The sequence below is a fragment of the Pleuronectes platessa genome, chromosome 2 (assembly GCF_947347685.1).
Source record: "Pleuronectes platessa chromosome 2, fPlePla1.1, whole genome shotgun sequence".
NCBI lineage: Eukaryota > Metazoa > Chordata > Actinopteri > Pleuronectiformes > Pleuronectidae > Pleuronectes > Pleuronectes platessa.
Window position 1 is genome coordinate 21,145,439 of NC_070627.1, and position 13,245 is coordinate 21,158,683.

General features: G+C 43.4%; 1 protein-coding gene across 1 annotated transcript in view; it reads right to left on the reverse strand.

Moving 5' to 3' along the window:
* Positions 1-369: 369 nt before the first annotated feature.
* magi1b (membrane associated guanylate kinase, WW and PDZ domain containing 1b) overlaps positions 370-13,245 on the reverse strand; it is a 130,167-nt gene continuing 117,291 nt past the window's right edge. Inside the window, exons 16-23 of the mRNA XM_053435537.1 lie at positions 12,415-12,607; positions 10,215-10,435; positions 10,064-10,157; positions 8,177-8,380; positions 4,656-4,749; positions 3,648-3,735; positions 2,753-2,896; positions 370-1,893 (exon numbers count right to left, since the gene is read on the reverse strand). Coding sequence (XP_053291512.1) covers positions 1,705-1,893; positions 2,753-2,896; positions 3,648-3,735; positions 4,656-4,749; positions 8,177-8,380; positions 10,064-10,157; positions 10,215-10,435; positions 12,415-12,607 — 1,227 coding nt within the window. The 3' untranslated portion in view covers positions 370-1,704. The remainder of the gene's footprint in view (positions 1,894-2,752; positions 2,897-3,647; positions 3,736-4,655; positions 4,750-8,176; positions 8,381-10,063; positions 10,158-10,214; positions 10,436-12,414; positions 12,608-13,245) is intronic.

The window sequence follows — 13,245 nt, forward strand, 5'->3', positions numbered from 1 at the left end:
ATGTGAACACAGAAGCAGCAGAAACCCCAAAACAGAAAGTAAAGACAGTGAGACTTGGACATTCACAACAACAGTATATGAAGCAGATTACATTGCTGACAAAAAAATAAAAAATTACTGGCAAAACTGTCAAATGGTTGTTCCAACTAAAAAGTACAAACAATGACCCAAAAATATACAACTTTACATGATGTCTTATCAGAGAGGGCTGTCCCGAATTCCTCAAAGCTTCGGTGTTGACCATTGTAATCAAATGAAAGTCAAATGCTGCCAATCCAGCCCAACAATTCAGATTTAATTAGTTATTCTCAGACAAGGACATTTGTTGACTGAAGCTTGAAGGATTTGCCAATAATGATTTCCGCCAAGGAGGTAATGTTTTCACATGTTGTTAGTTCGATTTTTTTAGTTGATATGCAAAAATTTATATAAGCAATTTCTATGAAACTTGGCGGAAGGATGGATTTTCCAGGGAATATTTCATTGATTTGACCAAAAATAATTTTCATATTACTTAAACGTCAAAGCTCTTCAGTGGCATTCGGGACAGCCCTAGAATTGGTGCAGGTACAGACGTCACATTCTTAGCCCAAAGAAATTAACACTGATGAACTTTTCAAGACAAGTAAATGTATCTCCACTCAAAGTAAGAAAACCCCCCAGATATGATGACTTGTTACTATCAATCAAAACTGGTCAATGCGAAGAAGAAAAAAAAGAAACGTTCCATAAATATTATGGAAAATAGACATTAAAAGGGAAAACAATCCAATTTACACTTTTGACAAGTTCATGCAGCAATAGACTTTTATCCATTAATATGTGGCTTGGATTCATGGCTCTGTACACGGAACAAAAATATTTGTAAAAATGCATCTATTCTTTTCATCACTGTATAAAATGTCTTTATAACTGGAGAGGCTCTTTTTCTACTTTCAACAGGGATGGGGTGAGTTCCTATCGTCACAGCTTTTCAATGACATCAACAGTGGGTGCAAATAAAATCCATGGATTAGTGAGTAATATCAAGCACAGTAACGTGAGAGTTTTGTCTTTGAAATGGTAAAAAAAAAGCATCAAACAGCCTTTTGTTCTTCTCATTACAGATCTCACTTAAAACCCTAAACGAGTTCAGTAGCTTACATTCACCTTCAATAAATATTATAAATATGTCCTAACCAAAGCTGCAAGATATCCCATTTTATCAGGGTTACAACTTTCTCTTCCCCTGAACAAGTGTTTAATGAGGAATCAAAGCCCACCGATATCACTTCTTACCCAACAGAAACATAGATTTTTTTCAATACTCCGTCATTCAAACTCTGTAAACAGTTTCTATTTTCATGAAGCACTGAAATCAGACCCACCACCTTCCTGTGAAGTTCCAGCAGAGTGTGTATGCTCAGTGGCCAGAAGGTGAGGAAGTGTCAGCGGGAAGACACAGAAACTGAGAGCAGGTGAGAGCAGGGCAGGGCGACGGCACCTTCGGGAACACCCTCCACCCCCTGCTCGTCCTTCTACCCCCCAAAATCCCAAAGCCCAGATTTGACCTCCACCAGAAAGAGAACCACCACCAACCAAACCCAGACTAACACTCCCTGGAGGGTTTGTCCCAGGGATGAGTGAAGGGTCCTGGGAGGGCAAAAAGTTCTTCCCCCGCTTTCCCCTTCAACCCACCACTGTCCACTGGGCGTCCCCCCTGGCTCAGGGTGTGAAGATGGGGGAGAAGGGAATGTTTTCGTAGATTGACCCACCATATTCCGGCACAGAGCCGTCACCCCTCTTAAGCACCAGATGGACGCGCCGGCCTCCGCTCTTGATGAGCTCGATGGCTCGTGCGTGCTTCATGCCCTTTGTGCTCTCGCCGTTGATCTCCAGGATCTCATCACCAACCTATGGAGAAATATGGGCAAGGGAGGAAAAGGCAGGAGGGTGAAAGGAGAGTGACAGGGGGAGGTGGAGAAGGGAGAGAGAACAGAGTGAGACAGAATGCAGGGTACAAGTGACAGTGGGGAAGAGAGTATACCACAGGAAAGATGAGGCACAGAGGTTCAAAGGGACACGATGACAGAGGAGGGGAAGGAGAGGGAGGACAAATTGAGAAGACATTACACATCAAATCATCTGAAAGATAAAGTGCAACAACAGCAACATTTTCAATTAACAGTTTTCACAAAGGGCAATTTATATTGGAGTGCAGCAACTGTGAGGCAGAGAGAGGAAAATGAGAACGAAAGGGGGGAAACCGGATCCAGAAAGACAGAAAAACACTCTTTGCTTCCTGATTCTTTGCCTCCACGCCTCAAGTTATCTGTCAGTGTTGTCAGCACCAAGGGAATTCCTCTGGCAGTCTGGATCTCTCACTGACACCACTCTCTGTCTCGCAGAGCAGCTACTATTAATACCTCTGCTAATGTGATGCACAAACACAAATGTATGTTTTCACATATGTATGCTTGTACAAAAAGTGCTAATACATGCACATCCTAATCAACCGTAGCACATTAATATATACGAAAAAACACCTTATAGCTCAAACATACTGTATATACTGTATCTTCCAGCATGCTCTCTCTCCGCAAATGTAAACCCACAGAGAATCAATTAACCCTGTGCTGCATTTTCAATCAAGCAACCCGGGGGAGGCGCTTAAGTAATTCCAATTCAGATCAAGAGACACAAGACGAAAAATGCAACAGTAAATGGTATATATTTGTGGTGTGTAAATGCTGGCTGTTGTTTGTGTCCTTACCCTGATCTTTCCGTTCCGTACGGCCGCTCCGTCCTCAGCTAACCTCAGCACGTACAGGTCCATGTTGTATTCTCTACCTCCGCGCAGACTGAAGCCAAAGCCTTTGTTGTCTCGGTCCAGGTCCACTGAGTAGAACTCAGAATCCTGATGGAGACAGACCACACATACACACACAGACACGGAAAGACGGGAAAGGAGAATTTGCATCAAGGTCACTTTTGTGATTCAGATTTGAAGTACGTGTGTGTGTGTGTGTGTCCTTTGAAGTGGACCCATTTTTCAGGAACATGGGAAAAATGCCATCTTCAGGAAACTCAGATGTTTTTAATAGCTGTATGTGTGTGTGTGTGTGTGTGTCTGTGCTTATGCTCAGGTGTAAGGATGCCTCTGGCTGTAGGTGGACAAAGAGAGGGGGCACAGGCAGAGCGAGGGATAGAGACTGGGAAAGAGGGAGAGAGGGAGCCAGGCATCACAAGGACATGCAGACGGCCATAGCAGCTCCCGTCTTCACGCCCTCCTAATCTCCTCTGCTGAAGAATCAATGCTATCAGTGAGAAACATCTCTACATCGCCAGATTAATTCAGTGCACTGAGAGGTTACTTTGAAAGCAAACAGGCTTTCCTCAGCGCAGCCTCCGATAATGTGGCCAAGAAGACACGTAAAAGAAAATAAATAAATGAGAAGGCACCTTGTTTGTCCTTGGGAAGCTGGATGGGTGGATTGGTTGATGCATGGAGGATAAATAGGTCTGTGGGGGCTACAACAGCTGGATGGATGAATAAAAAGGCGAGTGTGGAAGTGGATGGATTGCTCTAGTGTAGCTTACCGGGATGTTGGATGGATGGATGTATGAATGAGTGACAGGTGAATGGATAACCATAATATCCTCCTTACCTGAGAGGAGACTTGTGTCGGGGGCTGGGGAGGAGGTCCTTGTGGGGGTTGGAATTCAAACGATTCTTGTTTTGGTTTGGTGTTGTTCCTGAGACGGAGAGACAGTAGTAAGTTAAACATTTAAAGCATGATATGATTCAATTAACTCACATATTTTCCATACTTCTTCCTAAAGGGGACTCATGATGGCTATTTCCAGCTGTATATTTTTATTCTGGGACTCGGCAGCTTTGTATGATACACTTCTTGAAAAAAAGCCTTATATATCTCAAACTGCCTGTGATGCAGTCCCTCAGTTGAAGCCTCCTTTAAACCACACTGTTCTGATTCTCGCGGACGCCTGCAGACAGGCAGAAAACTAAGTATTTTAAGCATTGCTACATCCTCTTATGCTTTAGTATTAACTAAACTATAAGGGGCTAGGAGTGATCATTTTTCAAATGCAAATCCATCATTTGTCTGAATTCAAACTGGAATATGAGAGTAGACTGTGCTAAACTAAGCAACAACAATACAACCTGCCTATTGTGAGACAGTAAATAATAGTTGTGTTTGATGGAAATGGGCTAAAATGTTGCCATAAACATACAATATGTAACTATAGCCTCTAGGGGTCTCTCAATCAGGACAATAACAAAAGACCTAGTTTTATAATGTCATGAACCAGAATGGAATCATGGGAGTTGTTGTCTTCACCACCATCTCATATTATATCTTTAAGTGGAGAAAAATCTACTGTCACAAAACACTAAAGTTAACATTGGTGGTAAAATGTATTAAACTGTCACCAAACAACTGGATAGCAAACCTATAGGTTGACTTTAATAAGACCTACTACTCAATAGATTGTTTTGGGAGAACAAGTTTGACGGATGACCATATAAAAAATCTGGAAATCACTGAAGTACAAAGTTCCGTTCCGTGTATGACGGCAAATAAAGAAAAACAAAGGTTCTTCTTATTTGACAAAAAATACCCCAAGCACTAATTTCCCAGCATGCTCCTTACCTGGCCTCCGGCGCGGCCTGTTGCTGAGATGTGTGAGTGGTGGTTATGGTGGCAATCTTCTCTGCATTGGTCAACAGAGATGCATTTGAGGACTCTAAGAAGGAACAAGGGAAAAGAAAGGAAAAGAAAGAAGCTGTCAGGACATTTCCATTTACAAATGTGAGGCTAATTTTGAAACTGCCACATGAATAAAAATCACTTGGTTTGGAAAGTCGATGCAAAGAAATTGGCTTCATATAAAATAATTAAAAAGAAAAAAAAATTTCAAGAATTGATTTGTCAAATTATAACTTTTCAGTCCAAAACATTTTTCACGCTGTCCAAGAGCCTTTTTGCCTCTAGCGAACATCAAACTCTCAAAAGCTGCACTGACTAAATGTGAGTGACATTTTCTTTTTCCATACAGCTTCTAATTCAGTACATTAGAATTTGCATATAAGTGCTCCATTAGAAATGTCTCGGTGATGGAATTAAATCCATATCTTAGACATGGAACATTTTCATCTTGCAGCTTAAACACTGGTGTAGATTAGAGACCTTCAAACATTAGCTGACCTACGGGGACTGAGGCTTCATCCATATATCAAGATTTCATTTGAAAAGCCATCAACTTTGCTAAGGAAGCACCTGCATTCCACAATACTCGTTTACGTATAGGTGCTAAAAAGGAGAATACTGGAAATTCTCTTGGCCCCGGTTCAGTTTGAAAACTCTGGGGCAGCGGTTTAGTCGACAATCACAACCACCTGCTGATTTGGTCTTTCACTGATTTGAAAACAGCGCTTCACCTTTGTGCTTTCAGTCATTGTGTCATGTTGATTTTCCAAATGGCGAGCATGTCATTTTACGCTGATGCTCCACTTGCCAGTATGTGAACTATCAATTGGCGAAGGCCATAAAAGCTCCTGGTTATTCCGTCTCTTATCTTTGATTCAATTACTTTGAGTTATCTATGAATCACACTGGGCCTTAAGGACAGAAACACATATCATTACTCTCCTCTCCGCGTAAAGAATCCTTTCTTCCCCTTAACAACTTAATCTTCTTGGCCATCTAGAGGTATCCTTTATTTGATTAGAACGCTCCTCTGCTCTACTCTGTAAGTCACTCCTCCCTATGCCTCTCACGGTCAGTTACTCTCTCATCTATTCATCGCATCCACTTCCACCAGTCCCTTCGAAGCCTGTTGGCTTAACTCTTTGATTGCCCGTTTCCCCAAGAGAGAACAAAGTCAACCAATCGAGCTGCAGTGTGGGTGGGGCGAACTTCCTCTTGGACCGTGGAGGGGTTGAACCTTTGAGTTTGATGTTTTAGGTCGGGCCTCAGCAGGAGGTTTGTGGGTCGGCGTTACATTCTCATTCTTAGCTTGTCCCTGTTACCCTATTCCCCCCTCCATCTGCTCATTGGCAAAACCCTCTCATCCTGCTTCCTCTCTCCATTTCCTCTACAACTCTTTTCTGTCTGGAAATTAATCGAAAAAGCTTTTGTTTCTCTCTATCTTTCCATTTTGCTCAAAGGCTGCTGCCTCTTTTCCCCTGGTTTGCCTGAAATCATTTACGACGCGCAGTGGAAGCATTGAGCTGTTTCTGTAATTTGTCTCTGGCCTTCGTTTTATGTCCTCTGCCCTGAACGGACAAGAGGAAGGATGGAGAAAAGGTAAGGTCAAAATTAGATTTTGAGAATGAGAAAGAGAAAAAGGAGGGGAGAGGGGGAAAAAAAGGAGGGGAGATAAGAGAAGTTGGAGGGCTGTGCAGCCGAGGCATACGCTTTAATGAAGGCATTAGCAGGTTGTGTGAACGTTAGGTAATGCCTGTTTTCCCTCCATCCGGTTCCCACACAGGGGAGAGGGGAGCTCAATGGAAAGAAGCTGAACCCAGCCACGCCTTGGAAGAACCTCATGCGATCGTATTTATTAACTTCGGAAAGTTTAGACAGAAATGATTCAGACAAAAATAGTCCTGCTCAGCCATGTGTAAACACAGGTGACGAGAACAAGTCACTCAAAGACACAACTCAGCAACGAATCCACAATCTTTCCCTGTCACTCTCTCTCTGTCTGTGTGAGAGGCGGCAGCGCCTTGTTTGACACATGCCGGTAAACACAGACCGGAGGATTCCGATAAGGCGCATGCCGTTATTTCTCCCTCTGTGTTTCTTCTTGGTGGAGCAATTTAGTCTCAGCGTTCTCATCAACCGCTCTGCAGGAAGACACACTCCCAACCCCACACTCTTCATCCATAGGAATCGAGCCCAAAAGCAACAAGCAGCAGACAAATAGATACAATTTCTAGCAGCGCGAAGGTTGATAGGGAGTATCGCCTTCCTCCTGCACATACACACACACTTCTACACACAGACACACACATTTAATTAAACATTATTTGTGAAGCATGCCAGGGTGATCTGTCAGGACAAAGTAGAGCAGGCTTTCAGCTGAACAACACAACGTGCACAAACTTTCTTTAAAAAACGTAGGCAGAAAAGACACAACAAAATATACAGAAGAGGCTCTGACTTGCTCTTCTCAATCAAACCTTGAACTGAATGTAAACTTAACCTAACCTTACACTTAACCCAAGTCTAACGTTAACCTAACCTTAACCAAAACCCAACCTTAAATCTAACCCTATCCTAAGCCTAACCTTAACCTAACCTTAAGCTAACCTGAATCTAAACCTCACCTAAACCATACATAAACCTAAGCCTAACCTTAACCAAACCAAAACCTTAACCTAAAAACACGTCTTCACCTTTAAATTTCATGATTTAAATTATGGGGACTTTTTTTGTCATCATAAGTAAAACATGTACCTTTCATGTGACAGTGCAAATAGATCTAGATCTCCACAACATGAGCTATACCTGGACCACACACATACCCCCCCACTCCACCACACACACACACAAAATAACAGAACATCTACATTACTCTTGCATGTTTTAAAAGCGCAGTCACGCTGAGGGCAGAAATGCAATGGCTGGGAAAGTTCCCAAATATCCCTCCTGATGAAGAGTACTGTCAACACTGCTGGGGCGTTTCAGTCCCTTTGAAAACAAGTGAAGGAACGCCGAGCTTTATGTAACACTACTGGCATACAAAAGCACCAGCCATGAGAGGAACGACACAAGTCCTGCTCCTTAAATACACTTACGTCTTTGTAACAACACTAATAATAACTGATGACTGTATTGTTTGATATCTGTCATCCTGATATGGTGCAGAGACACTTGCAAAATCTACACTCCTACTTGGACGACCTTAAGGAACAAGCTCTTGCTGACTAGTAGAAATAATTTCGAGATGTGGCTGAAGGCTACCAGCTGAATGGGTTAAAGTAAGAATGTGCCGGTTAACAAGATTTCTCCCCCACCCTTGAAGGCACCTCTGGGGGTCCTTGAGGGTGCCCCCATTCTTGCAGTAGTTTATCATGGGAATATAAATTATGATGATGAGACAAAAAAAAAAATCACATTTAATGGCAGAGCTGAATTTGGAAGGCTGACTTAAACCGTCTACTCACCGTCTCCAGGAATGATGCGTAGTGTGACGGTGTTCCCGGCCTCCTTGATGAGGTTGACAATGTCAGAATGCGACTTGTTGGTGATGGAGCATGCGTTCACGGCCAGGATGCGGTCACCCACTTTCAGCTTGCCGCAGCGGTCTGCCGGGCTCCCCTCGATGATGCGCCCTATTTTGTGGGGCATGGCAACACATGCATTGCCAGCTACGGTCACCATTGACATGTGATGCGTGATTCAGTGTGAAGTGTTGTTGGATTGTGAGCGGAGGGAGAGAAGGAAAAGGAAGGGATAAAGGGGGAACGGAGCAGAAAAAGAGGAGCAGAAGGTTCTGTGTTAATTCAACAGCCAGCCGAGCAAAAGTCGCTGAGAGAAGCTGATCAGAGTTACGGCAGAACAAAATGCAAGCGCTGGCAAAAGGAGAAGGGCAAATTTCAACGAGCTCCAAAAGAATCTGTCAAATTTAATTCTTAAAACTTTTCCTGTAAATTGGCTATTCAAATTAAGCAGTGAGGAACCTGAGCTCAATGCAACATTCATGTGTCTATCCTCCTCCACCCTTTATGTCTCGTTCCCCCTCGTTCACTTCGATCTGCTGCAGCATCATGTTTCTAAAACAGGTATCATTAGAACATTTCATAGAAATGTTCTAATGAAGGTTTGAGACGACAAGGTTTGAGACGACAAACATATATCAGAGCTGACATAACTTAAACTACCCAGAGGCCTCTGTGAAACCCAACCCTCTCTCTCTCTCTTTGCATCAGTCACTGCAGCGAGAGCTAGTGTGCAATCACTCCTTTCTATCCCCTTCTGACTTTTCATTCATTCAGCCTCTGCCTCTGTTCTGGGTCTTTTGTAGCTCTACATACTTGTCTAACCCTGAACTCTTCCTGCCTCTTCAACTGAATCCGTCCATTCTGAGCTGTAAAATGATAAAGTGTAGAATCACACACAGAGCGATGAAGAGAAGAGAAATACCAAGGTGTTTTATGAAAAGATGAGCATTTCAGTTTTTTCCATTCCACCCACACTGACAGAGACGAGAGCACGGAACACTGTGGAATGCCACGATGGTGTGGGCAGGAAGCCACGACAGCGGGGCAAGAGTGCATTGCAGAAAATAAATTATTAGTTTGTAAAAAGCAAAGAAGAGTCAATTTGAACAGAATCTAGTTTTGCAGGGGTGTGTGAGCTCTAACTGCGGCACCATTGTAAGGTTAAAAAAACCCATATGGTATTAACTAAAAGCCAAATACATGTAAAATAATCTTCATAGAAAATTATTTGGAGTCATGCATCTCTCTGATCGTACATCATAAAATAAATAAATCCACTTTACATCGATCATTTCCCCCATTTATCCTTCTTGCAGCTCTCATTCTCATCAAGTTGTCATTAGCCTTCCAACGCTAACCTCCTCTGCAGAATCCATTTAAGCTCAGCTGAATAATACAAGGGCCTTATGTAAGACCCACTTCACTTGTGATTAATTACGAAGGCCTTGTGTGAGTGTAGCAGCAGGCGAAAGAAAAGGTTTGGGTGTCTTGGTTTGACAGGCCCAGATGAAAATGAGAAAGACAAAGCACTTCTTTGAAGGGTATCGGTATCGATCTGGTGGAACTGTAAACAGCCAGAAAGATTCTGCGCAGCTTCTCAGGCTATTCCCGTGTTCAGTGATTTTACACATGATTAAAAGGCAGCGCATGAGATAGGAAGATACAAGGCTCCAGTGATTAGGAAAAGCCAAAGAGTGTGTTTCATGTTGTGTCATTTGGAACTGAGTTTTGTAAAGACATGTATGTATGTACAATCAACAACTAACGTGCCTGAAAGATTAAATGTAACTTTAACAAACACTGAAAACAGACAGGTGTGGCATCTCTTACCGAATGTGGTGCCAGCTTCGGGCCGCGACACAGACGAGACGATGACGAAGCCGAATCCTTCGTTCTCGCCGCGGTGGATCTCCACGTCGTATGGCTGCAAGGTGGAGGAGGCAGTGGAGTTGGCATTGAGGGGCTGAGAGGAGGTGGTGGCGGCCACGGCCGGGACGACGGGGTTGCCGCTGCCCCCTGCCCCTCCGCCCCCTCCCCCGCTGCCGATGCCGGAGGTGGAGCCGCTGCTGGAGCTGACGGTGTTGAGGGAGTTCTGGCTGCCCTGTGGGGTGCGCTTGCCTATCTCTTCCGTCAGGCTGGGTGCCTGGGTGCTGCTGTGGTGGGAGGATGCTGGCGACGGAGGGACGTCTCCCTCAGCCTTGGCTGGAGAAGGCAGAGGAGGATAAAGTGAGAGGGATGCAGGTATGCCGATTAGCATTGGAGAGGTAATCATGTGGAAAATGACAGAGCAGATGGATTTATGGAAGAAATAAAAAGGAACAAATTGTAGACTGGGTAGGTGAGATAGAACAGAGGCAGCATATAGACCCCAAAAGATCAAGAAGAGAATGTGATCAGGAGAAAATGGAGATGAAAAAGCTGAGTGAGCTACATGTGCATAATAAGTCAAGATAACAATTAAAATAAACTGTCAAGATATGACCACACAGCTGACTGTAACATCATCTGAACAATCTGAAAATAAAAAAGATTGCAAATAAATACAGACGTTTTCTTTCCTAACACAAGCCACTTTGTCTTGATATGATAATAGACATGCTGGCACGAGAGCTCAGGGAGAAGAGCCTCTCCAACAATCTCCTCTCGGATCTGTTTTGAACAATAGATGAAGTAAAGATGCAGCCCGCCGCTAGTGACTGGACATTTCATTCCACATTTCATTTCCTGTAGAGCTGCTTCAAGGACGGCGCCTCATATTCTCGGGGCTCAGAGGCAGACGGGGGAGCAGCAATGCACTAATGTCTGGCCACTGTCATCGGGCTGAGAGCTGACCACCCTCTCCATCATATTTATGGGCCTTTCTTTATAGCCTGCTGCCGAGTGCTGCTGAGCAAAGCGGTACACAGGTAGTGAAGGGGGCGGGGGGCGTTTACAAGCCGTGGCAGCCCAGTGCGTCCTGCCACTACACACCCAGACTATTACTGAGGAAAGAGGGGTGGGAACCCCTGCACACAGTGAAGCAGGCCCCTGGCTCCTGAGGGCTGTTCAGTGACTGAATACTGTTGCAGCAGTGGGTGTGCTGTTGTGTTGGAATCAATACAAATGTAGACATCCGATTTTGAATTAGTAAAGTAAATGATTTTACAATAAAGCAAACTCAGACCAAACACAATTACTGCCATGCTGGAATATCATAACAGCAACTACAAGGAAACAGACACTGTCAAGGTAAATATCTATCTGCTAGTTCCAGAAATGTCGGTCTGTGTGTGGCTCATTTATCTAGAGAAACATTCATCTTACCCTTGGCATGTGGGTTTTAAGAGGTGCAGTGTTGAATTGGTGTAAATTGGACACGCGATACATTTAATATGAACAAACTTTGAATAAATAGACAACCAGTTTTTTAAATGTCATTTAAATACGATATTTAGTGAAAATCCTTAAGATATTTATCAAATAATGTTGCTTTGATGATATTCATGATTTCAATTTTTTCTGCAATGGCGAATAAATGTAGTCATATTCAGTAATTATCACTATATATTGTATTTCTATAGTAATAGTTATATATTGTACATGGCTGAGTCCACAATTCTCATTTGGATTCAAGTAGCACCAGTGATTCAATGAAAACTAGGGATGCATGTGATCCAGTGTAGTATTGTCTCAGTGTTTCACAGCTGCTCACTCTGACATATTTCTATGAGCTCAGTGTGCGCTGTTGGATGAGGAGTTGTGTTGAAGTTACAGGCTGCACACTTCCAGCTCCTCAACGAGGTTACTGTGCTGAGCTCTGCTGCCATGTGGAAAACAACTTGGCTGTGAGCAGCAGACGGTCGTGGGTCAGGTTGTGAGAGAAAGAAACTCACTCCTGTATCTGAACAATGTGAAGCTGCCTGGCTGCATTGTAAACAAGCACTGAATCACACTTACTGTTGCCAAGGTAACAGTGGGTGTCACTGAGTCAAATTGGACTGGAATCACTTTTCTGGACTTGTTTTCTCACTTACGCCTTATGTATAGAATAAATTTGCATTAAATAACACAGTCTGGGCAATTTTTTTAACTTGAGCCATAAAATATATCAACCAACTATTGGAGAGAACATTGACCATTGACCCGTCAGCAGTTATTTAACAAGTTGTACTCCCTGGTCTTAATCCCTCCTTGCTTCTTACCGGTGTAGTTGGTTTTACGCCGCACAGTGAGGTTGACGTGGCCCTGCTTGGCCGCCTGCTGCATCAGCTGCACCACCAGTTGGTGCGACTTGCCCACCACCGCTGTGCCGTCCACGCATACCAGCTCATCGCCTGACCGCAGGCGCCCGTCCTCGTCTGCAGCACCAAACTTCACTATGTGGCCAATGTAGATCTGTTATACAACCAGAGCAGATGGACGCCACTGGTGAGATTGTGATCATGAATGGGTAAAGACAGCCAAGAGCTGTGTGATTTAGTTTTAAGGTTACATATGGGAAAAATGCATTTTCCTGAATAAAATAATTGCACACACATAAATAATTATTAATAGAATTTAAAGGCATCCTATTTTTTCACAGCAGCTATAAAGATGACATGTCCGCTGTGATTTAAACTTCACTATTATGTCTTTACTCTTATTTACCGCCTGCAATATTTGTCACCCGAGCCGAACTCTTAGGTAAATCATATCTTTTTTTCCCCTCTCAAAAACGCAGTGCAGACCACTGAACAAGAACCAAAAACTTTGCTTCTTTATAAAAGGAAAGAAAAAAGGCAGTGCAAGCCAGATGGATTTTTTCTTTGACTGATTGAGGCTACGTTGGCCAGATCAAAGAGTAACTGTGTTGCAGAAATCACTGATCTGAATTTGAATCCAGCACAGAAGCTCAGAACGAAACAGGAGGAGAGATAGAAAACAGATGCAGTGCAAAATCGTGCTGTTCTGACCGGTGCTGGGAATACAGTCTCCCTTTCATCTTGCAGGTTACTTGTCAGATATATTTAAAAGACTCACAGAATTTTTGACGG